Genomic DNA, 26,175 nt, shown 5'->3' with positions numbered 1-26,175 from the left:
AACTGGTGAAGGKGCTAATGGGATTAMGAAGGGGCACAGAGGGTTATGGGTGTGTGAGWGTAGCATGTGCGTGTTGTTGTAGATGGTTGTGTGTGTGCGCCGCCGTCTGTGTACGTGTGCATCTCCTTATGTGTGTACCTGAGCTCGGAGCTGGGTGCTGGTCCTCTGGGACTCGTGCAGCTGTGTCTCCAGCTCTCGGAGCAGCTGTCTCTGCAGTGATAGCTGCTCCTGCAGGGTGGCGCTCTTGGCCTGGGCCGCGGTTACCGCCTGCTGAGACCCTGACGACTCCACCTCCACTATCTCAGTCACATACTGGACGGAGAGAGAATAGAGAGAGCGAGATAGATGAGGTAGGAGGAGAAAGGTGGAGAGCAGAAGAGAGAGATTGATATCGTAAGATCACCAGGGAACACAATTCAGCAGCAAATGCTCTCATATAACTCAAAAACATTGGATAGGTGGTAAGCTACCAACATATAGCTTACCCATCCTATCATTTCAGATCTATGAGGGACCATTAAGTAACATAGGAGCWAGCAAGGGGTTGTGTTTGAAATGGGACCGTTTTTGGCGATTCCTCACCTTAACCTGATGGGGCCGGGCGGCCTGTCTGGCCAGCTCCTCCTCACAGTCTCTGAGCCGGACGCTCAGCTGCTGCTCCACCTCCCCCTGCTGACACTTGGACTCCTCCAGTTGCCTCTGCATCTCCCCCYCGTGGCGCTTGGACTCCTCCAGCTGTCGGCTGAGCGTCTCCGCCCGGCTGGCCTTCTCCAGGACCTGCTGCTCCAACTCAGCCAGCCTCCTCTGCCTCGGTCTGGCCTGGCTCTCCCAGTGAGACACCTCCTCACGCAGGGCCTCCACATCCTATATAACATACAGTTATAATACACCACACACACTAATAACACCGCCTCTTCTTGCTCTCTGGCCTGGTTCTTCCAACGAGATACCTTCCCACACAGGGCGTCCGTATCCTACACACAAACAGAGCTATAATAGACACATTAAAAAAAACGGGGTTTTCACAGCCTCTGCCCTCACTTGATTCTGCCCACCRYTACCTGGCTGTGGGGGCAGTCAGTGGCTGTGCAGGCCGGTGGAGGAGCCTCCTGGAGCAGTGAGGTCTTGCATGCCTTCAGCTCCTGCTTCAGCCGCTCGTTCTCGACCACCAGCAGCTCCAGGTGCTTCTCCAGGTCGGTCGCCCCCTACAGGACAGGAGGAACAGGCACATGTCAGTATCACACTCACAAAGGCACCACACAGAGTGATATCAATACACACAGGAAGGAAGTAACACTCATTCACACACACAGGGCAATGCACAAGCACTTTTTCTCTGACTATTGTTTCAATATCTGCCCCCCGGACAAACATCAGGAGACAGTGAAACAAAAGYACACATGRACATCTACATACCATTGTACCTGCCCCCTCTCCCTCACCTCCCCATCTCACCCTCTTACACACACACTCACATGCAACACCTTAGAATGCCTGTGAAGCAGAAGTGTGTCACCCGGAAGAAAAAGTATATGTCAATTATCTTGCGCTCATCTTTCCCAGGCTTTCCCAAGAATGTAGGCCAGCTGGGCTCTACCCTCATTCTCTTTCTTCCATCCCTCCTGCATCACCAGTCTCTCTCCTCCAGAGTTTCCTCCATTCCCCTCTCTCTCTCTCTCTCTCGCTCTATTCTACTCACCACCCCCGAGCGCAGTCTCTCCACCTCCTGCGTCTGGTCCAGCAGCTTCTCCTCCAGCTCCCCCACCTGTGTGCGCAGCGCTGCGATGAGCTGCTCTCCTTCCTGAACGAGACGGTTGCTGTGCTGCTGATGCTCCTGTGGCTCAGCCAGCCTCTGCACTGCCCGCACACCTGCAACACACACACACAGTGATTACACATTATATACACGCACACCACAGAATTTAAAAACAGACACGCATGCCATCCAGCCCCACAGCAGTGGATAATGCGTGTTGACCTTCGGTCACAGCCGTGACACACAGCCCTCTTCTTGCTGACAGGCTGGTTTGTGTCGGTACTGTGAACACCATCCTGACAGGCACACCATGAAGAGACCATTCGGAGTCATTCATTTCATAGTAATTATTGATGCATCAGTCAGTCTGTATCAGTCAGTCTTCCTCCCTCCCTCCTCCCTCCCAACTCCCCCGTTCCTCTCTCACCGTTGGGCAGTGCTGTGTGCAGCTCCTCCTGTAGAGTGTGTATGACGTTCGTCTTCTCCTGAAGACTCCGTTCGTGACTCTGCTGCGGTCTCTGCWGCTGCAGACACCGGGAAGCTTCCTCGCGTCGCAGACGTGCCTGGAACTCACACACTTTCTCCTGCAGTGTCTAGACATGGGGCAAAGGTCACAGGTTAGAAGCCGGACAGGRCGTTAACGTCACAATTCCAAGGGAACGAGGAGGTGTAAAGGTGGATTGGGTCAGTTTATGACATCATCCATGTTCACAGGTCTGATCAAAATGGACCTATCCAGTCAGTCTATAGGTAAATCAATTTGAATGCAATCACTTTTTGACAGCATCCCTTTTGATTTACACGTTTTTAGATAATTGACTTGAAAAGGAAATAAAATGAAAATTTGTATAAAAAAAAACGATTTTCCAGAAATTATGAAAGTTTGAGAACCCTGTTTGCAAGATTTTAAATMACATAAATCTCAACCGATTATCTTTTCCAGTGATGAAGACATGGWTGTCTCATGGTATGGTGGGGTACGCAAAATGGGTCAACTTTAAACACCTTAATCTCCTGAATGTTTTGGCATTCACGTCCAAAAAGTCACTTTCTGAGCACTTCRACAACGGCCCAATATGTATGGAAGGTTTCGTTCAAAATCAAAAGGGGTGCTGACAAAAAGCGATTGAATTCATATGGATAGACCCCTATACGGTGGGTTTCAAACATCCTCTGGGACCCCCAGACATTTCACAATTTTGTTATAGCCCCGAACTAGCTCATCTGCACTCACCTGACAGTTTATTAAGTACACCACCCAGTTTACAAAAAGGGATCGCTCCTACAGACAGTGAGTCAGGCGGCTGTGACTTGCTATACAAAGCAGGCAGACGGGCATCGAGGCGTTCAGTTWCTGTTCGACTGAACGTTAGAATGGGCAAAACGAGTGACCTAAGCGACTTGGAGCATGGTATGATCGTCGGTCCCAGGCGCGCCGGATCCAGTCTCTCAGAAACAGCCTCCGAAAAACATCCAGTCAACGGCAGTTCTGTGGGCGAAAACAGCTCGTTGACGAGAGGAGGTCAGAGGAGGATGGCAAGAATCGTYCAAGCTAACAGACGGGCCTCAAGCAGACAAATAACTGTGCAGTACAACAGTGATGTGCAGAACAGYCATCTCGGAACACACAACTTTGTCACGGATGGGCTATTGCAGCAGACGACCACACCGGGTTCCACTACTATCCGCTAAAAACAAGAAACGGCTCCAGTGGGCACGCCATCACCAACACTGGACAATTGAGGAGTGGAAAAACAGCTCCTGGTCCAACGAATCCCAGTTCCTGTTGCGTCCTGCTGATGGCAGAGTCAGGATTTGGCCTAAGCAGCATGAGTCCATTGGCCCCATCCTGCCTGTTGTCMGTGGTGTACTGGTTCGGGGGAATGCTTTCCTGGCACACGTTAGGTCCCTTGATACCAATCGTGCAACCATTGAACCACACGGCGTATCTGAACATTGTTGCTGACCAAACCCAATAGAACATCTTCGGGYTGAGATGYAACGGGCCGTACCGCTGTCCAATCTGCAGGAGCTGTGTGATGCAATCCCCGTAGAACATTTGACAACTTGTGGAATCAATGCCCTGAAGAATTRAGGCTGTTCTGGAAGCAAAGGTGAGTCCGACCCGTTACTAGATGGGTGTACCTAATAAACTGMCCGGTGAGTGTAAATCACCTAAATAAGGGTTTGATGATTAGTTGTGTACTAGTTCTGGAATAGATCAYARGCATTGAACTGCATGGGGTCCCCGAGAAAAGGTTTGAAAACCACTGGTCTACACAACTAGACTCAGTTGCAGAGATGAAACTGCTACTCTACCAACTGAAACCACCTACAGCCATACAAATCAGACTACAGAAACTAAAATACTAAACACAGAGAGAGACAGAGGAGACAGATACAACTAGAGACTGTAGAGAGAGCGAATGAGGACATTACATAGGCAGATGTCCAGGAACAGGACCAGGTGACCTTCTGTGACGGAAAGTGGGATGTGGGGAGGAAAGAGGGATGAGAGAAAGTACAGCAGTGAAAGGTGTAGAGGGCTGGAGGAAGACAAAGAGAAATGGCCGATGAGATAAAGGAGAAACGGCACAATACTGAACGAAGGAGATGAATATGGAGGAAATGCAACGATTTGTTGAAGAGACAGACAGCTTTTGAGTACGCGTGTACATTCGCACGTGTCCAGCTAAAAGCCACGCGTCAAAAGGCACGGACAGCACTGTCATCTTTAATCTCTTAGACCTGTCGCTGTGAGGCGCCAATGTCATTTTTATTAAGTGCTGATGTGAGCTTTATGACAGCACTGGGGCTGTCAACGCAAGTCTAAATCCAAGTCACAGGGGCAGATTAGGATGCTTGTCATGAGGCACTGGGCAGAACAGTGTAGAATACCCACACCTTAGGGGTATACTACAACGCAAGATCAATGACTTAGCCATCTAACTTGCCTAAATATTCTGAAATAACTTTTTATTTCATAGAAAGATAGGCATGTCTGATTGACCCAACAACCAAAAACACATCTTAGTTATCTTTCCTAATGAACCAGAAAATCAGTACTTATTTATGTTTATCCAAGAGAGCTGGCTAACTCGTTGATCCTGCTTTGTAGTATACCACTCTGTGCTGTGCTCAGGGGGGCACAACAATGTGGAACGTTCCGATGGAAATATACTGTGTGGAACGACATGCCTCTTAGTCATGTGATAAAATGAGGTCTGCTATATTTGTGACATTTCTACATACAACGTTCAGTCCGTTACACCCTCCTGAACAAAGATCTGTGTTGTTGTAACAGTGTGTGTTCTACCCCGTGTTATCCCAAATGCTGACAAAGCAACAGAATCCTGAACACATGAAATAKAACCACAGGAGGGATACTATGCAAACACACAGGCTTTTCTGTTCTGCAGAGTACACAGAGTGTACAGGATAATGACAGCTATGCTGTGGGTATGTACAGTTGAAGTCGGAAGTTTACATACARTTAGGTTGGAGTCGTTAAAACTTGTTTTTCAACCACTCCACAAATGTCTTGTTAACAAACTATTGTTTTGGCAAGTCAGTTGGGACATCTACTTTGTCCATGACAAGTCATTTTCCAACAATTGTTTACAGACAGATTAAAATCACTTATAATTCACTGTATCACAATTCCAGTGGGTCAGCATCATGTTGTGGGGGTGCTTTGCRMCAGGAAGGACTGGTGCACTTCACAAAATAGATGCGCTTCATGAGGAAGTAACATTATGTGGATATATTGAAGTACCATCTGAACGCATCAGTTAGGAAGTTAAAGCTTGGATGCTAATGGGTCTTCCAAATGGACAATGACCCCAAGCATACTTCCAAAGTTGTGGAAAAATGGCTTAAGGACAACAAAGTCAAGGTATTGTAGTGGCTATCACAAAGCCCTCATTTGTGGGCAGAACTGAAAAAGTGTGTGCGAGCAAGGAGGCCTACAAACCTGACTCCGTTACATCAGCTCTGTCAGGAGGAATGGGCCAAAATGTACCCGACTTATTGTGGGATGCTTGTGGAAGACTACCCGAAARGTTTAACCCAAGTTAAACAATTGAAAGGCAATGTTACCAAATACTAATTGAGTGTATGTAAACTTCTGACCCACTGMGAATGTGATGAAAGAAATAAAAGCTGAAATAAATCATTCTCTCTACTATTATTCTAACATTTCACATTCTTAAAATAAAGTGGTGATCCTAACTGAACTAAGACAGGGAATTTTTACTAGGATTAAATGTCAGGAATTGTGAAAATTGAGTTTAAATGTATTTGGTAAGGTGTATGTAAACTTCCAACTGTACATGCATACAGTTGAAGTCGGAAGTTTAAAAAGCTGTCCATTTGGAAGACGCATTTGCGACTGATGTCTTGAGATGTTTGCTTCAATATAACCACATATAATTTTACTCCTCATGATGCCATCTATTTTGTAAGTGCACCAGTCCCTCCTGCAGCAAAGCACCCCACAACATGATGCTGCCACCCCCATGCTTCACGGTTGGGATGGTGTTCTTCGGCTTGCAAGCCTCCCCCTTTTTCCTCCAAACATAACGATGGCATTATGGCCAAACAGTTCTGTTTTGTTTCATCAGACCAGAGGACATTTCTCCAAAAAGTACGATCTTTGTCCCCATGTGCAGTTCCAAACCGTAGTCTGGCTTTTTATGGTGGTTTTGGAGCAGTGGCTTCTCCCTTGCTGAGCAGCCTTTCAGCTTATGTCGTCATAGAACTTGTTTTACTGTGGATATAGATACGTTTGTACCGTTTTCTCCAGCATCTTCACAAGGTCCTTTGCTGTTGTTCTGGATTGATTTGCACTTTTGCACCAAAGTACATTCATCTCTAGGAGACAGAATGCGTCTCCTTCCTGGCGGTATGACGGCTGAGTGGTCCCATGGTGTTATTACTTGCGTACTATTGTTTGTACAGATGAACGTGGTACCTTCAGGCGTTTGGAAATTGCACCCAAGGATGAACCAGACTTATTTTCTGAGGTCTTGGCTGATTTTCTTTTGATTTTCCCATGATGTCAAGCAAAGAGGCACTGGTGTGAAGTAGGCCTTGAAATACATCCACAGGTACACCTCCAATTGACTCAAATTATGTCAATTAGCCTATCAGAAGCTTCTAAAGCCATGACATCATTTTCGAGAATTTTTCCAAGCTGTTTAAGGCACAGTCAACTTAGTGTATGTAAACTTCTGACCCACTGGAATTGTGATAAAGTGAATTATAAGTGAAATAATCTGTCTGTAAACATGTGTTGAAAAATTACTTGTGTCATGCACAAAGTAGAATGTCCTAACCGATTTGCCAAAACTATAGTTTGTTAACAAGAAATTTGTGGAGTGTTGAAAAACGAGTATTAATGACTCCAACCTAAGTGTATGTAAACTTCTGGCTTCAACTGTATGTATGTATTGGGTGTGTGTTAGAAGCTCATTAAAACCGGATCGATAAATCCACTGTGTCCCCACTCCCCAAGGCTCTTACTGACCTGAACCCCCCCCCCCCCCCAGTTTAGCCAGTGAAACCAGGACAACACAGTGCCATGTTGGGAAAACCACCCACCATATGTGAACGATACGCTAGCCACATTGACCTAGTTAGTTGAGTATTAGTTGTGTGTGTGTGTGTGTGTGTGTGTGTGTGTGTGTGTGTGTGTGCGCACAGTCATCTCACCTGTATGAGTAGCTGTTGGTTGTGATTGTGCTGGCTGGTTTCTAATTGGTCAGTAGTGGTCAGAGCGGTACGTTGTGGGAAAGTGGCTGTGGGTAGAGACAGGAAGGAGCAGTCCTCCTCACCATCACTCATCAAGAAGTCCACTGAGCTCGCTACGGACACACGGGAGGGACAAACAAAGTTAGGAAACACAAACACAGTTATACGTTGTACACAAACAAGCAAGCCTGAGCCAAATGGGTTGATTATGTTGTTTTCTTAACCACTGTGGCAGAGCTGATCCTGTATTCACTCGAGTCAGAAAACAGTCTATATTCCTCTTTGTCCCTCTACCCTTTTCCATCTTCTCACACTCTCTCCTTCCCTCTCTCTACCTCCATTTCTACCCATGTCAGAGGTAATTTTCTACGGCCCTCTCTTCTCCCCACTTACCTTTCTCCCCCACTACTCTACTAACCATTATTCTCTCCTCTCCCCTCCTCAGCCAAGAGTGATTCTAGGCCTCTCTCCCCCTATTTTCACTCCCCAACCTTCCAAGGTTCGCACAGACAGTACCGTGGAAACGAGCAAAGCTAGATAAGCAGTGTGATAACCCAGGCCTCGGTAGGTGATACATACAACTCCATACAGGCCTGTTCACCTGTGTGTGTGCGCGCGTGTCATCGTGTATTTGTACGGGGATCTGTATGGGGGCCCAGAGTCTTATCAACCTGAGGACAATCAGTGCACTGTGCTACTGCACTTGGTCCATCCTACACAATCAACCCTACAACATTAACCTGTATTAACACATATGCTCAAACATACGTGTGTATTAGGAAATAAATGTAAGAGCAATTTAACTGAACAAAGCACCTCGTACATACAATGGATCACAGACCACGGAAAACACACACCAAGAAAAATARACTTATTCAGGGAAGTAGTGCTTAAAGTATCCCCCACACAGTATACAAATACATTATGTGTACAAACTGTGTGTACACGCTGTGTGTACACACTGCGCAAATCCGTTTAATACAGAGACACACAGGTTGACTCGCAGCGCTGTAAGGCTGGGAGAGAAAGAAAAAAKCAGCATACATTCGGTAACTGATGACCCAGCAGATTAAGTCCCACAGCGGAGTCACACACGTACAGACAAACGTACAATACATACACACAAAACGCACACACCATCAGGACACACACTGTGAAGTAGTGTACGACCGACACGTAAACACAATCATCCTCTCCTCCTCTACCTTCCGCTCTCCGATAGCATTACACTGTCCCTTCCTTTCTCACAGTCACGCTCCTGCTCTCTTCTCTGCACAATCACAGTTGTGCTGCTCCGTCGTCACCTTGAGCAGTCCTGCAAGAGCATTGGCGCAGAGAAAACACACACCCACAGACAGATGGACACACACCGTACACACACACAATAGGTCCAGTGTTTGCACTCCTGGCCCCTGGCCTGTGGCTGTAAGGGGGATCGGCTTTAAGCTCTGTACCTGCTAGAGACGCACTCCTTCAGCTGAGAGAGGTAGAGGCYGAGAGAAGCCTGGCACACACACTCGCTCCTCACCGCTTTCTCAGACAGCTGGCGTACACTCTTCCTTTCCCCTCTCCAGACAGATATAGGAATGCCTTCTCTTAATCTCCTCTTTTCCAGTATTTCCTGTCTCTCCCAGTTTCATTGAGAGGCACAGCTCATGGGAATGTGTCACACTCCTCTACTCTTAGTAAGAGTCCTGTCAGACAGGCAGCACACACACACACACACACACCTCTCCCATTCCCTATCACGTTCCCCTCCCACCCTCTCTGTCATCCCAAAAATGTGGTCACAATGGTTTAGTCCCAGCCCTGTCACAGAGGGACTCCCTTGGCTGCCCAATGGGGTGGGCCTACAGAATCCACTCACCGTCCAATGAGACGTCTTTCTTCCAGAGCTCCTGCAGACAGGGGGCGTGGCCAAGGTCCCAGGTCTTTCTTGTTCCGAACATGACCGCAGGGCTGAGCAAAGCACTGGGTCTCTGGACCGGCTAGAGAGAGAAACAGAGAGAGATAGAGACAGCGTGAGATAGAAAGACAGATACTGTACATTTACATTTTTGTAATTTAGCAGACACTCTTATACAGAGCGACTTACATACCGTGGCCACCGTGGGAATCGAACCCACAACCCTGGCGRTGCAAGTGCCATGCTCTACATCATATTATATACACAGAGAAAGACATGAGCGATAGCTTGCGGCCAAAGTTATAATTTCATTGCTATTATTGATTTAATAGGTTCTTTCTTTAGCAATATAAGATAATGACTTGTCATGCCAATAAAGCTTATMGAAAGTAACTGAAAGAGAGAAATGTCACTGAAAGAGAGAAAAAGACTGATAGCACGGTATGAGAGCGATAGGAGAAAGAGCGTGCGCGTGCATGCATCTGTTTACACAGTGGGTGGTGGGAACAGCCTTCAGAGTTCATTATGAAACACAGGAGAAATTAGAAAGAGATTGTCAGTCATGCAGGAATGTTGTCCYTCACATTCACAGCCGATGCTGGGTTGTATTCATTTTTTCGGACACCATTTACTCCAAACGGAAAACGTTTTGCAACTATTGGCCAATTTCAGGTAGGTCCCGCCCCGTTTCATTCTGTTTGCTTCTGATAGGTTCAGCTTGGTTGCTAGTGAATACACCCCTGGTAACCAGTTAACTGTTTAATATAGCCACACTGGATACACAAATACTGATCTGGGCCCGGTTTCCCGATAGCGACGGAACTTAAGCTTACGAGTGTTATAACGATGCATCGTTCCTATAAAATGGGCAAATAACTCATATGCATTTCCCAAAACACCACGTAGGGAGAACTTTCAAAGTGTGTCGATACTGATAGGATTGGGAGAGAAAAAAAACGCAGCACTGCTCTCGGATCAGCTTTCTCCATTCAAATGTTACCTTGACATTGGGAATTATTCCACAATACTGACAACGGATCATCTCCTATAGAGATATGATCACCTACAGTGCCCTTCAGAAAGTATTCACACCCCTTGACTTTTTCCACATTTTGTGGAAATTGATTAAATTGAGATTGTGTGTAGGCCAGTGACAAAACAATACCTCATAATGTCTAATGGGAATAATGTTTTTAGGCATCTTTACAAATGAGTAAGAAAATCTTTTAAGTCAAATAACTCACTGTGTACAATAATCTTTAATAACTACCTAATCTCTGTACCCCACACATACAATTATCTGCAAGGTACCTCAGTCAAGCAGTGAATTTCAAACAGATTCAACCACAAAGACCGGGGAGGCTTTTCCAATGCCTCGCAAAGAAGGAAATCGATTGGCAGAGGAGTAAAATCTTAAAAGCAGACATTGAGTAAGTTTACATGCACACTAATAAGTTGATATTAAACTGATTATGGCAGTAGGCAGATTACGCAATATTCATGTAAACACCTTGCTCTGCTCATCTTCAATTGGCATAAGGTCAAATAAAAATAAAAAGGTGAGCATACACCGATTAAAACACCCAGATTTCTGAGCCATCTTTCGATTTACTAGGACATGTAAACACCTTCGTRGGCTGTCCAGCAGTGTATTTGACCTGTGCATGTGCTAGCACCAGCCGAGTGAGCCTCCCTCTTCAGCGCGACTGAAGTGTGTTCAGAACAACTGAATGTAGGCATCTTAGAAGTTGTTTTCACATACAAACTTTATATGTCCAAACTCAGAATCAAATATGCTTCCCAAAATGAACGTATTCAATGTGGTAAAACTTTTATTTTGATTGGCGATGAGGTAGCCTAATTTCTGATGTGTAAAAAGGATTTTAATCTAACTATTATATAAATCTGACTATTCACAATAATCAAATTATTGTGTGCATGTAGCCACACTCATTGAATATATCTCTTTGAGCATGGTGAAGTTATTAATTACACTTTCGATGGTGTATCAATTCACCCATTCACTACAAAAATACAGGCGTCCTTCCGAATTCTGTTGCCGGAGAGGAAGGAAACCACTCAGGGATTTCACCATGAGGCCAATGGTGACTTTAAAACAGTTACAGAGTTTAATGGCTGTGATAGGAGAAAACTGAGGATGGATCAACAACATTCAGTGGTGGGAAAAGTACCCAAATTGTCATACTTGAGTAAAAGTAAAGATCCCTTAATAGAAAAATTACTACTAAAAAAAGTAAAAGTCKCCCAGTAAAATACTAACTTGAGTAAAAGTATTCGGTTTTAAATACACTTAAGTATCAAAAGTATGAATKATTTCAAACTCCTTATATTAAGCAAACCAGACCGCCCAATTTTTTAAAATATTTGTATTTATTTACGGATAGCCAGGGACAGTGGCTCGATGYTTTTATTAATGTGCATGTATGGCTTTTAAGTTTAAWGTGTGCTTGTTTTTTTTTAAATGGTCAAATTAATAAACTAAACTAAGGGACACACAACACTCTGATATCATTTACAAACAAAGCATTTGTGTTTAGTGAGTCCGCCAGATCAGAGGCAGTAGGCATGACCACAACAGATGGGCTCAAACACATTATGAAGGAAAGAAATTCCACAAATTAATTTATCAAGGCACACCTGTTAATTGAAATGCATTACAGTTGAATACCTCATGAAGCTGGTTGAGAGAATGCCAAGAGCGTGCAAAGCTGTCATCAAGGCAATGGGTGGCTACTTTGAAGAATCTAAAATGTTTTTTGGTTCCTACATGATTCCATATGTGTTTTTTCACACTTTTAACATCTTCACTATTATTCTACATTGTAGAAAACAGTACAAATAAAGAAAAACCCTTGAATGAGTAGGTGTGTCCAAACTTTTGACTGGTCCTYTATGTATGTAAATTATGTTTTTGCATTTCATTTTCAATAAATCAGTAKAAATGTCTAAAAACACGTTTTTCCTTTTGTCATTGTGGGGTACTGTGTGTAGATGGGCGAGAACACAAAATGCGGAATAAGTCAAGAGGTATGAATACTTTCTCTAGGCATTGATTGTATTTGGCTGCAAATATTGAGGGGGCTTATTCTAGCCTAATGCACCAAATCTCAGATATTGCACATCATTGAGCACATGTTACATATCATGAAATACACTGAGTGTACAAAACATTAGGAGCAGGTGTGCTCCTTCAATGACATAGACTGACCAGGTGAAAGCTATGATTCCTTATGCCACTTGTTAAATCCACTTCAAATCAGTGTAGATGAAGGGGAGGATACGGGTTAAAGAAGAATTTTGACATTGATTGAGACATGGATTATGTATGTGTGCCATTCAGAGGGTMAACGGGCAAGAAAAAATATTTAAATGGGGTATGGTAGTAGGTGCCAGGCACACCGGTTTGAGTGTGTCAAGAACTGCTAACGCTGCTAAGTTTTTCATGCTCAACAGTGTCCGGTGTGTATCAAGAATGATCCACCACCCAAAGGTCATCCCGCAAACTTGACACAACTGTGGGAAGCATTGGTGTCACATGGGCCAGCATCCCAAAGTGACACGGAAGGGCAAAAATGCATCCAACAACACACTTAGCTTTTCTGAGGCAGTCGGTAAATCAACTTTAAAAACAATGGTTTTAGGAAATAGCTCGGAGATTTAACGATGTTCCTTTGAAGGTTGTAACGAACTTAGCCTTAAGACGCTTTTGGGAAACTGGGCCCTTGTTGGCTAAGTTCATCGTTAGAACCTTCCCAAAACCATCATTATTAACGTTGCACTTGAGGCCGCTCGTAATCTAACGCCTGCCTAAGTCAGGCCCACCTGTAGAACAGCCAACATGCTGACAAAACCGGAACCGAGCGTGCATCCGCATGTGCCATTGAACGCACGTTGATTTTGTTCACCCAAAGCAGAAGCGATCCGGTCACGCAAGTTGAAATATCAAAACAAACTCTGAACCAATTATATTAATTTGGGGACAGGTCAAAAAGCATTAAACATTTATGTCAATTTAGCTAGCTAGCTTACTGTTGCTAACCAATTTGTCCTGGGATATAAACATTTGGGTTGTTATTTTACCTGAAATGCACAAGGTCCACTATTCCGACAATTAATCCACAGTTAAAACGGTAAACAGAATCCATTTCTCATCATCTCTCCTCTCTCCTCCTTCCTTCAGGCTTCTTTTTACTTCATATGACAGTTAGCAACCAACTTTACGGTGCATTACTACAACCGACTGGAGTGGGGACCTCAGTTCATCTTTCAATCACCCACATGGGTATATGCTCCTAAAAACCAATGAGGAGATGGGAGAGGCCGGACTTCCAGCGCATTGAGCGTCACAAATAGAACTAATTTCTAGTTTAGCGCCTGGCCATGCAGACGCGCGCGAGCAGTTAGTGACCGCTCTCTCTGTGTGGTGTTACATCTTTGGCAGTTGTAGGAAAGATGAATCGTTAAAAAAAAACACTCGTAAACCTAAGTTCCATCGATATCGAGAAACCGGGCCCTGGACAGTTGGAGGTTAGGTAGCACATTCAAGTATGTACTGCATGTGGCAATGACATCGGGACATTGGCCTTGACGAAATGCCTGTCTTTATTTTTATTTAACCTTTGTCGGGCCATTCTGGTGGCTCCATCACCCCCCCAGTCCCAAATGGACCAGAACATCATCCTATTCCGTCACCCCACTGCCTTCCAGACTCTCCCTTGTCCTGATCCCTGGTCTGAGCTGGGGCACGAGGGTCAAGCCAAATCAGATTATACAGGACTGACCTTAAACTGGTCAATACTGACCAATAAGATTATACCGACAGTGATGACCAGTTTACAGCTCACAGCCCCACACAGACTGGTCCGACCTTAAAGCAATCAGCAAAAGAGTAAAAAGAGTCTAGACAGGGCTGTGAGTCTAGGCAAAAGAGTCTAGACAGGCGCACGCGCGCTACATTACACCACACCCACAATAGCCTACACTGACTGAGCAGTTAAACACATTACCCAACACTAAACTGTCTCTTCAACTCTATATTCCATGTTGTACTACACCACCACACAAACACAGCAAGAAAACACTAGTCAACTACAGTATACATAACAGTCCCACCACACACGCCACATCAACACTATTCAACTCTATTCAAGCTACACATTAGAGGGGGATACAATACATGTGAATGCACCCAGTGTGTAAATATAGCAATGCCTGCACAAAGAACCTTGCAGAAACGTCAAACTCACACCTGCGTGTTTGGTGAGTCCCATGATTGTGTGAATCTGTGACCACTGAAGAGTCATTGTCATGGATCATGTGGTCAGTCTGGTTCAGCCTGTGTGTGTGTGTGTGTGTGGTTGTATTGACCATAACCCAGAGTTGACCGTTCTGTCGGAGAGGTGGTGGGTCAGCAGGTCCGGTCCAAAGCCGCTGTATTAGCTAGTCTAATCTCGCACAGCGGGAAGTTCCCCAAAGTACTGTACACGTACACGCAGTTCCTTGTGTTCTATTGTACACAAAGACTTCAGCAAGTGTGTGTGTGTGTTCATCAATGCTCTGTATGTTGTACTGTTTACCACAGCAGAATATCCAGAACAGAGGTTTACCGTACAAAAGGTCCTCAAAGTTCTTCAAATACGTGCTACAATAGCCACAGTACTATACTAAGTTCTGTCCTTGGTCCAAATAGGGTCTATCTGGAATCCAGAGCCCATGGCTGGATCTCAAGTCTGATGGGTCTTCCTTTCCTCTCCTCATCGTATTTCCTTCATGTACACTGGTGTYATGAAACTGGACCGCTAAAAAGAAAATGCCTAATCTACGGAGTTGCTGTCACCAGTCACGTGTCTTCAGGTCAGACTYCGGAGATGCACCAAATGAACTGGCCCATACTCTGGGCCTCCATCTACCCTCCCATAGTGTGTGTATATCAGACTTTACCTTCAGTCTATACATAACCTGAGAACCAACCCTGTGTCCCTGGATGAAACCATACCCTTTGTGCGACTCCGAAGGGAATGTGGTCCTGTGTGTAGTAGTGGTCTTGGTCTCGATCGAGCCAGTGTTTGTTGATCAGAGATCCCATCCAGCCAATCATCCTGCCTGCCCCTTAGCCCCTGGCCCTTGCGGCAGTCACCCTCCTAAAGCCAGAACAACAGACACACACAGTACCATGTGACCACTCTRACACGCCTATGTATTCCAAATAACTACAAATMAAATACAACGTAAACACACATGCAYCCCCTTCCCCAGGCCTGYCGGCCATCATAACATCCTCWCTCTACCATCTGACCACACACACACACGCCGTATCCACAGAAAGACAGCGGTATCCGTAGTGACAGGCAGTAGCTGTTTACCAGCGGTATGGACAYGGTTAGGCCCCGCCCACAAAGACACAGGAAACGCAGAATGGACGTTGKCATTAGCCACTGATCTAAGATCAGAGTATTTAACACCCCAACCTAACCTAAACCATTAGGCTGATTAAATAATACCTTACCCTGGACCAGTGGTAAGAGGCAACCTCTACCTCCTACACTCATTTAKCCATAATCCTTTAAACCCCACAACAGATGGCCTCCTTTATWACACAAGTTGTCCCTAACCACAGATCTAGGATCAGATCTATCKCCWGGGATCTATCTTCAAATCCTAGCTTTTTGCATTAGGGGGAATCCAAAACTGACCTTGGAGCAAGAACGTCAWCATTGGGAAGGCTGGGGTGGTCACTTTAGGGATTTTGTCCTCACTTGCCTCCCCTTGTCCACCCCGACCCACTGTTTCTCCCCCTATGACTGCAGGAGAAAGATGGGTGGCCTTTCGATCTTTGCTTCCTTTCCCCCTCTCTCTCACCTAATTTCCACTCTTTCTACTCTCTATATTCACAGCACAGACTATAACATCCCCGACACTTTGCTTAGACAGTAGTGGCAGCAAAATGAAAAGCAATCTCATTACTACAAAGCTCCAGTGAGCTCAGACACCCCCTGTGGCTTTTCCTAGGTAGTAGAAAAGGAGTCTGTAGAGGCAAGGTAATGCGATATCATCGTGTAGATCTGTGGTTAAAAGGCAACTTTTACACTGAGCTTGTGATACAGTATAGAGTTGTGCGTGCCTTTTTGGTTCATGCAGTTCTGTCAGCCCCATAAGGGGTGGAAATAAAAATAGCAAAGTCACTCAGCTAATCTAGATATTTACTGCTTCCAAGGTATTGTCCTCACAGAAACAGACACGCACGCCTGACGCGCGTCAGGTTTCTAGGTTACAACAGTGACCACGCTCCCCATGGTTCGTTGAGCGCAAGGCACGGCGTGTAGGATATGGTTACACACTCCTGTCGGCACTCTGCCTTCTATAGTATCAGCTGTCTACTCTATGCACCAGGAATACTGCAAAAACAACACGGCCCTGGTACAGTTGGTGATATCAATGTGTGTTTGTGTGGGAGACTAATGTTGAGGAACAGGGGGAGGACAGGAGGGAATGGCTAGCTGTGATATACTGTGAGGAGCTACTGTTGCACGTTCTCCCCCCCAACTCTATCCTACTTTAGCTAGCGTTTAGCCTCACTCTTAGCATTCTAATAGTTGATGACAGCACAGAGGAAGGGCTTAGCATAAAGCAAAGAGGATATGATGAGAACCCCCCCCCCGCCTCTCTCTCTCCCTCTTATTGTTTGTATATCCCTCCCTCAAGTATTTTCGGCCCTCTTATCGGTCTCCTTCCATTTGAGTGTATCCTCCGAGTATCCCTCCCTACTCTCTTCCTCTCCACAGTATGTGAATCTCACTAGCCCAGCTCCAGTTAAGACTCTCAGCTCTACCAGCTAACCTGTAATCCCCTACTGCCTATACAAAACAAACAGTTCAAATTGATAAACTATCAAACAATAATAGCTCTATACAATCCTCTAACTAGCACAATGAAAAAATACAAATAAGGAGACAGGCCCTTTGCTATGCGACTCGAAATTCAGCTCAGGTGCATCTTGTTTCCATTGATCCTCCCTGAGATGTTTCTACWACTGGATTYGAGTCCACCTGGGGTATAATTCAATTGATTGGACATGTCCACACACACGTGGACAACCCTTCAAATTAGTGGATTCGGCTATTTTCAGCCACACCCGTTGCTGACAGGTGTATAAAAGTGAGCGCACATCCATGCAATCTCCACAGACAAACATCGCCAGTAGAATGAGCTCACTGACTTTCAACGTGGCACCGTCATCTAAAAATCGRCCGTCCTCAGTTGCAAAACTCACTACCGAGTTCCAAACTGCCTCAGAAAGCAGCGTCAGCCCAAGAACTGTTCGCCGAGAGTTTAATTACATGGGTTTCCATGGTCGAGCAGCCGCACACAAGCCTAAGTTCACCATGCGCAATGCCAAGRGTCGGCTGGAGTGGTGAAAAGCTCGCTGCCATTGGACTGGAGCAGTGGAAAAGCATTCTCTGGAGTGAATCACGCTCACCATCTGGCAGTCCGAAAGACAAATCTGGGTTTGGCGGATGCCAGCAGAACATTACCTGCCCCAATGCATAGTGCCAACTGTAAAGTTTGGTGGAGGAGGAATAATGGTCTGGGGCTAGGCCCCTTAGTTCCAGTGAAGGGAAATCTACAGCAGCATACAATGACATTCTAGCTGATTCTGTGCTTCCAACTTTGTAGCAACAGTTTGGGGAAGACACTTTCCTGTTTCAGCACGACAATGACCACGTGCAAAAAGCGGGGTCCATACAGAAATGGTTTGTCGAGATCGGTGTGGAAGAACTTGACTGGCCTGCACACAGCCCTGTACTCAACCCCATCGAACACCTTTGGGATGAATTGGAACACCGACTGTGAGCCAGGCCTAATTGCCCAAAATCAGTGCCCGACATCACTAACGCTCGTGGCTGAACGGAAGCAAGTCCCCGCAGCAATATTCCAACATCTAGCGGAAAGCCTTCCCAGAAGAGTGTGGTCTGTTATAGCAGCAAAGGGTGGACCAATTCTACATTAATGTCCATGATTTTGGAATGAGATGTTCGACGAGCCTTTTGGCTCATGTAGCCAAAAGCCTTTTGGCTCATACTTTTGGTCATGTAGTGAGAGTGAGCGAGATATATATATACATATATATACACAGTTGAAGTCGGAAGTTAACATACATCTTAGCCAAATACAATTAAACTCAGTTTTTCACAATTCCTGACATTTAATCAGAGTAAAAATTCCCTGTCTTAGGTCAGTTAGGATCACCACATTATTTTAAGAATGTGAAATGTCAGAATAATAGTTGAGAGAATGATTTATTTTGAGCTTTTATTTCTTTCATCACATTCCCAGTGGGTCAGAAGTATACATACACTCAATTAGTATTTGGTAGCATTGTCTTTAAACTGTTTAACTTGGGTCAAACGTTTCAGGTAGCCTTTCACAAGCTTCCCACAATAAATTGGGTGAATTTTGGCCCATTCCTCCTGACAGAGCTGATGTAACTGAGTCAGGTTTGTAGACCTCCTTGCTCGCACACGCTTTTTCAGTTCTGCCCACAATTTTTTTAGAGGGTTGAGGTCCGGGCTTTGTGATGACCACTCCAATACCTTGACTTTGTTGTCCTTAAGCCATTTTGCCACAACTTTGGAATTATGCTTGGGGTCATTGTCCATTTGGAAGACCCATTTACGACCAAGCTTTAACTTCCTGACTGATGTCTTGAGATGTTGATGTCATGATGCCATCTATTTTGTGAAGTGCACCAGTGCCTCCTGCAGCAAAGCACCCCCAAAACATGATGCTYCCACCCCTGTGCTTCATGGTTGGGATGCTGTTCTTRGGCTTGCAAGCCTCCCCCTTTTTCCTCCAAACATAACGATGGTCATTAAGGCCAAACAGTTCTATTTTTGTTTCATCAGACCAGAAGACATTTCTCCAAAAAGTAAGATGTTTCTCCCCATGTGCAGTTGCAAACCGTAGTCTGGCTTTTTTATGGCGGTTTAGGAGCAGTGGCTTCTTTCTTGATGAGCGGCCTTTCAGGTTATGTCGATATAGGAATCGTTTTACTGTGGATATAGATACTTTTGTACCGGTTTCCTCCAGCATCTTCACAAGGTCCTTTGCTGCTGTTCTGGGGTTTATTTGCACTTTTCGCACCAAAGTACATTCATCTCTAAGACACAGAACGTGTCTCCTTCCTGAGCGGTATGACGGTTGCGTGGTTCCATGGTGTTTATACTTGCGTACTATTGTTTGTACAGATGAACGTGGTACCTTCAGGCGTTTGGAAATTGCTCCCAAGGATYAACCAGACTTGTGGGGGTCTACAATTATTTTCTGAGGTCTTGGCTGATTTCTTTTGATTTTCCCATGATGTCAAGCAAAGAGGCACTGAGTTTGACGGTAGGCCTTGAAATACATCCACAGGTACACCTCCAATTGACTCAAATGATGTCAATTAGCCTATCAGAAGCTTCTAAAGCCATGACATCATTTTCTGGAATTTTCCAAGCTTTTTAAAGGCACAGTCAACTAAGTGTATGTAAACTTCTGACCCACTGGAATTGTGATACAGTGAATTATAAGTGAAATAATCTGTCTGTAAACAGTTGGAAAAATTACTTGTGTCATGCACAGAGTACATGTCCTAACTGACTTGTTAAAACTATAGTTTGTTAACAAGAAATTTGTGGAGTGGTTGAAAAATGAGTTTTAATGTCTCCAACGTAAGTGTATGTAAACTTCCGACTTCAACTGTATGTATGAACAGATGCTATGTGGGTGAATGGATGATCTCCGCATGTGTATTTCCCACTGTAAAGCATGGAGGAGGTGGTGTTATGGTGTTGGTGTGCTTTGCTGGTGACACGGTCTGAGATTTATTTAGAATTCATGGCACACTTAACCAGCAAGGCTACCACAGCAATCTGCAGTGATACGCCATTCCATCTGGTTTGTGCTTAGTGGGACTATAATTTTGTTTTTTCAACAATGACCCAACACACCTCCAGGCTGTGTAAGAGCTATTTGACCAAGAAGTAGTGTGATGGAGTGCTGCATCAGATTACCTGGCCTCCACATTCCCCCGATCTCAACCCAATTGAGATGGTTTGGGATGAGTCGGACCGCAGAGTGAAGGAAAAGCAGCCAACAAGTGCTCAGCTTATGTGGGAACTCCTTCAAGACAGTTGGAAAAGCAGTCCAGGTGAAGCTGGTTGAGAGAATGCCWAGCATGTGCAAAGCTGTTATCAAGGCAAAGGGTGGCTATTTGAAGAATCTCAAATATAATATATTTTGATTTGTTTAACACTTTTTTGGTTACTACATGATTCCATGTGTTATTTCATAGTTCTGATGTCTTCACTATTATGCTACAATGTAGAAAATAGTCAAAATAAAGCAAAACCCTTGAATGAGTAGGTGTGTCCAAACTTTTAACTGGTACTGTATGAGTGACATGTATGTTCTAATCTGCGTGATATGGGAAATGTATGTGTGTGTTGAATCCGTGTTTCCCTCATGGCTWCATAGACGGAAGCTATTTGTGTCCTTCTGCTACGACAACAGGGAGAGGACCATAGAATGAAAAACACCAGGCACACTAAACTTTAAATAGACTACAGTCAAAAATATTGCAAATAAACAAAGACCGTTCATGGCTATGAAAATAGGAAAAGAGAAACAGTCGACCAGCAAGCCCCTTTTCTCAGTCTCATCGTGTGGCGAGCACTTTCAGTCTAACACAGCTACAGATCCATGCACTGTCTGAGCAGGCTCTTCCTGGGAACCATAAAGCCCTGTTTAGTGGAACATTCCCGACATTCCTGATTTGAGTTATGAAGTTTGAATTTAAAAAAAGAACAAAACACATTTCACTATGCTTTCACTGCCCTGTAATGGGGGCTTTTATAGACCCAATTATGAGGACTGTTGTAGTGCTCCTAGAGAGACAGACAAGGGCTTTGTATCACTAACAAAGAGCTCTCTAAATGTACCAGCCTATAACATACATTATTTAAACACACGGGGCTATAGGGAGAGTCTCTGACAGCACAAGCTTCCTGTGGTCAGGCAGTATGTCACTGTCTAGCTCCTACTGTACAGTCAGATGGCCTGAAGCACCCCCCTTGAAGTAGAGCTTAGCGATATGGCCTGAAAATCATCTCGATTAAAACACTTATTTTATATATAAGTGAATAAATAAGCCTTCCACAACCATAAGTAATAATTAAAGTATTTTATCAAAATAGTTTAACCTGCTTTTTTGCAATAATCACTGATCTGGCTTTCAAGTCTATGAAAATGACATTTTTTGTTACAAATTTAACCAGAACCATGCACTAATAATGAGCAGGTTGACTTTTATTGTCATGAGTCTTGTCCTGGAGACAGAACTGAGTGATTTCCCCTTAGATAGGCCAGCTGCAAAGTCAAAATAGGCTATTTTGTAAAAATTCATAAAAACTAAAAATMTGCTTTTTGGTCTTAAAGGGATACTTTGGGATTTTGGCAATGTAGCACTTTATCTACTTCCTCAGTCAGATGAACTCATGGATACCATTTGTATGTCTCTGCATCCAGTAATGAAGGAAGTTGGAGGTAATTTTGCAAGCCAACACTAACTACAGTTAGCACAATGGCTGGAAGTCTACGGTAACTACTTGCATGCTAGCAGTTACCTATAGACTGCCAGTCATTGCGCTAACGCTAGTTAACAATTGCTCTAACACTAGTTAGCAACTTCCTTTAACCTGCATGCAGAAGTATTGTATAAAAAGGGTATCCACTGGTTCATCTGAATCTGGGGAAGTAGATAAAGGGCTTCATTGCCAAAATCCAAAAGTGTCCCTTTAGTTTAAGGTTAAGCATTAGGGTTAGCAATGTGGTTAGGGTTAGGTTTTCAGATTTTATGACTTTGTGGCTGTGCCAGCTAGTGACCACTCTGCAGAGCTGCCTCCAGAACAAGATTCATTACAAAAAACACTAACCTGCTAATAACGACCAACTTCTCGTAGCAGGCATTTTAGAAAATTAAAGGAAAACCCCAGCCCAAATCTATATTTTGGTATTTGTTTCATTAGTCCATTGTTTCAGCAATCAAGTTGTCAAGAAACCGCATCGTACTGGCTGTATTTCGAGAGCCAGTCTTGAAAACTGGATTGCTGACGTGCAAAACATTTTGGGACTACAACAATGGACTAAGGAAGCAAATACCAATAGATCGTTTTTGGGTGGAATTTCCTTTAACATACTGTAGGTCTCAAACAATCACAAGCCCACATGCTAGTGAGTAGCCAGCTAATCCATTTGCTTGATAACAAGTTAGAACAGTTGAGCTGCTATGAATACACCCTCCTTTCCATCTCCAACTGTTTGTACAACACGGCGTGTTCACTTTGTTTAGATGTTGAAATCAAGTGGCCTACCTGGATAAGACGACGCTCGTTTCTCAGAATGAGAACGAGTCACCAATTCCTTATATAAATGAGTCTTTATGTTCATTGCACATTTATAAAACACAGACTAGACAGCTAGCGCATAAGTCTGGAGCTAAAATGCTGCTAGCGGACAAGGAGATAGACATAGCCTGAGACAGAAAGGATAGACAGGAGAGACATAGCCTGCCAGACAGAGCGAGCGCAGGACTCTAAACAGAAGGAATCTGCTTTCACCATGCGTCAAGTGTCAGAACCTGTCTGCTCAACATCACACAGCTTTGGGAGGGTCAGGATTGTGTTTACTACCAACACTAACATGGATCTGAAAAAAACCCAATGCACCAGAATAAGGTTGAGATCAATTCATCAGCATGACACCATATGGACTGGGATTACTAGATACGGTAACAATCTTAAKAAAGACAAACCTTAACAAAGACAGATGGAAAAGGAGACCATACAGGGACCCTCAGTCAACAACAGGGAAACACAACATWCCAGGAAAAACAATACTATAACAGCCCTTTCTCTCTTTCTCCTGCAGTTATTCTATCCCTTTTTCTTTCTCTCCATCTAATCCTAGTGGCTACCTCTCACACCATGTCCCCCTCCTCTCTTCCCCCCTCTTTTTCCTCTCTCCATTTCTCACCCACCCATCTATCCATTCCTTTTTTCTTGATCGTTAGGGTACTCACCTCCCACCCTGCGGTCTCTGTGTCCTGATCATCCCTGCATCGCCGTAGAGACCATCTTTACGCGGCGGAAAAACACACACTCGCAGATCAACACACACCCACGGCGAGAGCTCAGTCACCAGCCAGACCCCCTTCTCTCCCCCGTCTCTAACACTGCACCCTCTCTCCGTTCCTTAGTAACAGCAGAATCGGAGCCAGCATCATTTCACTCCTGTAGCCACCCTCATTCTTTCTCCCTCCCTTTCTCCATCTTCCAGTCCCCTCCCTCTATCACTCCCCCTCGCGCTCCTGCGGAGAAATAAATATTTCAGACACAAATGAAGCGTGGCTCTTCTCAGCTCTCTTCCCTCTGCCTGCAATATTTAACAGAGAACTGTGTGTGTGTGTGTTTGTGTATGTGCACGTATGCGTTTACGAAACACACCATTGCCCGTCTCCTCACATCCTTAATTACTTAAAAGGCCAAATGGCTCTTGTAACAAGGGCACACACACACTCTGTTATTGTCCCTAAGCCATACACTTGTTCCTAAGCCATACAGTGTAACTAAAAGTACACACTGAAATATGCACACACAAAGAACATATGGTCTCTGCAATATGCACACGCAAAGAACATATGGTCTCCAATGGCTGCCACTGCTCAAAGGTATATTGATCCAAAAAAGTAGTACTGTAAATTACACCGTGTGTGAGAGCTGCTTCACTGACAATTCACTAACACTCAAGCCAGAGCCCCTCCTTCCTCACTAGAGGCTGCTGGGTAATGGAGTTTTCTAGGCCAGGTCTGTGTGACTACTCATACTGAGGGAAACTGAGGTAAAGGCTGGTGTGTGTGTGCGTGTGTGTGTGTGTGTGTGTGTGTGTGTGTGTGTGTGTATATAAAAACTAGCAGACACACACAGGTGTTCTCAGGGTAGTCGCTGTTCCGCAGGGAATTAAAGATGAAACACACTATACCTTGGCTCAGGTACCCRGCTTCATGAGCACAACGGTAAAARATGAACACAACATTTGCAAGGCATTCTTCTAGCGTTATCAGAACACTCAAGTTCCTGGTGTAGTTTGTCCTTTACTTATTAATCARGTTGTAGATGTTGAATGTAGAGGACATCAGATGCCTGCACAGTGACCATGCTCCCTCTGTGATAATGTTACTTAATCGAACTTCCTTAGCGTTCCCTCAAAGTCTTAGTTGTGTAACCAAAGCGTTGTTTGGGGATTTACAGGGACAAATGTCAAAATGAGGGTGATTCAGAGAGAGGGCCCTCCCTATGACCAGGAGAGTGGGGAATGGGGTTGAGAAAGACTGGGTGACTGGGTGGGGTGAASGTAGGGCTGGGCGGTATTCTGTATTTTACAATATACCGGTATTGATGCACAGAGCAGTTCGTTTTTTAAAAACTTTACCTTCTATAACGCATTTGATTGTTTTGCTTGTTAAATGTGTTATGCCGTGTGTAACGTCACTTTCATAGTTTACTTCGCTGCTTGAGTCATCACTCTCCTCTCTCTCTACATGCTGCTTTACACACAGACCTATCCCCACCCCATCACTCAAGGAACACATTTGTTGTTCCTCGACAACGAGGCACTTGTGTTCAGTCTGCACGGTGAATGCAGCACATACAACAATGTTGATGACAACACTGCTTTCACTTTGCTTCTTAATATAAATCCACTGGCGTTCTATAATTACACTATACGTTTGTGTTTCTTACATCTGCAAACAGCTAGTTTGTCTATTCTTAGGAAGTTGGSCCTAAATCTTGTTAGCCGCTAATGCTAATCGTTTGTTACCTGGCTGGCTAGCTAGCTAATAAATATACAGCCTAAAAATGAGTGATGGTAATAGTCCCAGATCGCATGTTTGTGCGCAGTATCTTCCAAAAAAAGGAATAGTGAAGCATGTATGTTGCTACATATGAATACCTAAGAGAAACCCTTCACATGTAGCCAAAAATTATAGGTCCGCTAGAAAATATCAACACTTTGGTTACACTCAGCAACATGTCGACATTTTTCCTGTCAGTCAACTGTTCATTCTACTTTCAGATTACAACCAAGTGTTTTGCTCAAAGCGCAAGTCAAATCAGATTGTTTGCCATATCGTTGCAGCCATACGTGGTGTGTGGAAATGATCTCAAATGAGTGCAGGAAATGCAGAAATGTTGGAATTTTTGTTGAAGTTGAATCACCCACTACTCATAAAGGCAAATGTTAAACTTCTATTTCAAGAAACATAAAATACTGTCATCAGTCCAATTCTTTAAAAAAATAAATACCGTGATTGATATTTTGGCCATAATCGCCGAGAGCCCTAGGTGAAGTTTGATGTGTCATGGACGGAACAGCCAGAATTATGCATTGTGAGGGATTATAACCCACTTCACAGCCGGAACACAAGAGAGAGAGTAGTTGCTTGTCCTCTAGGATTAACAACATGGTTACATAAACAATGATCTGAATCCATTTCCCCCGGAATGCAAGGACATTACGGCCCAKTTTAGCATCAGCACGCAAACTGCCATTACTAATTTCTCATACCACCAATAGGTATATAGTCAGCAGGTTAGGAGGGGATTTGACTGGGCTTTTACCTCCAATGCTAACGTGGGATAATGAA

At 44.4% G+C, this 26,175-nt stretch overlaps 1 protein-coding gene across 14 annotated transcripts in view; it reads right to left on the bottom strand.

Annotated features, from left to right (window-relative positions):
* The window catches only part of kifc3 (kinesin family member C3), a 262,215-nt gene that overhangs the window by 13,890 nt on the left and 222,150 nt on the right, over positions 1-26,175 (bottom strand). For 5 of the 14 annotated variants that reach the window (XM_070447237.1, XM_070447236.1, XM_070447241.1 and 2 more), the window contains 2 exons: positions 583-864; positions 139-312 (listed from right to left, as the gene is read on the bottom strand). In XM_070447237.1, coding sequence (XP_070303338.1) covers positions 139-312; positions 583-864 — 456 coding nt within the window. Of the gene's footprint in view, positions 1-138; positions 313-582; positions 865-1,055; positions 1,206-1,699; positions 1,870-2,183; positions 2,350-7,468; positions 7,621-8,712; positions 8,805-8,961; positions 9,291-9,374; positions 9,496-15,429; positions 15,764-23,550; positions 23,759-26,175 lie in introns of those variants that run through there. The other 9 variants (XM_070447235.1, XM_070447230.1, XM_070447231.1 and 6 more) reach the window with 7 other exon arrangements.

Source organism: Salvelinus sp. IW2-2015, linkage group LG15 (assembly GCF_002910315.2).
Source record: "Salvelinus sp. IW2-2015 linkage group LG15, ASM291031v2, whole genome shotgun sequence".
NCBI lineage: Eukaryota > Metazoa > Chordata > Actinopteri > Salmoniformes > Salmonidae > Salvelinus > Salvelinus sp. IW2-2015.
Note: the sequence above shows the minus strand (reverse complement) of the source record. Positions and strands in the feature narration are given on the sequence as shown.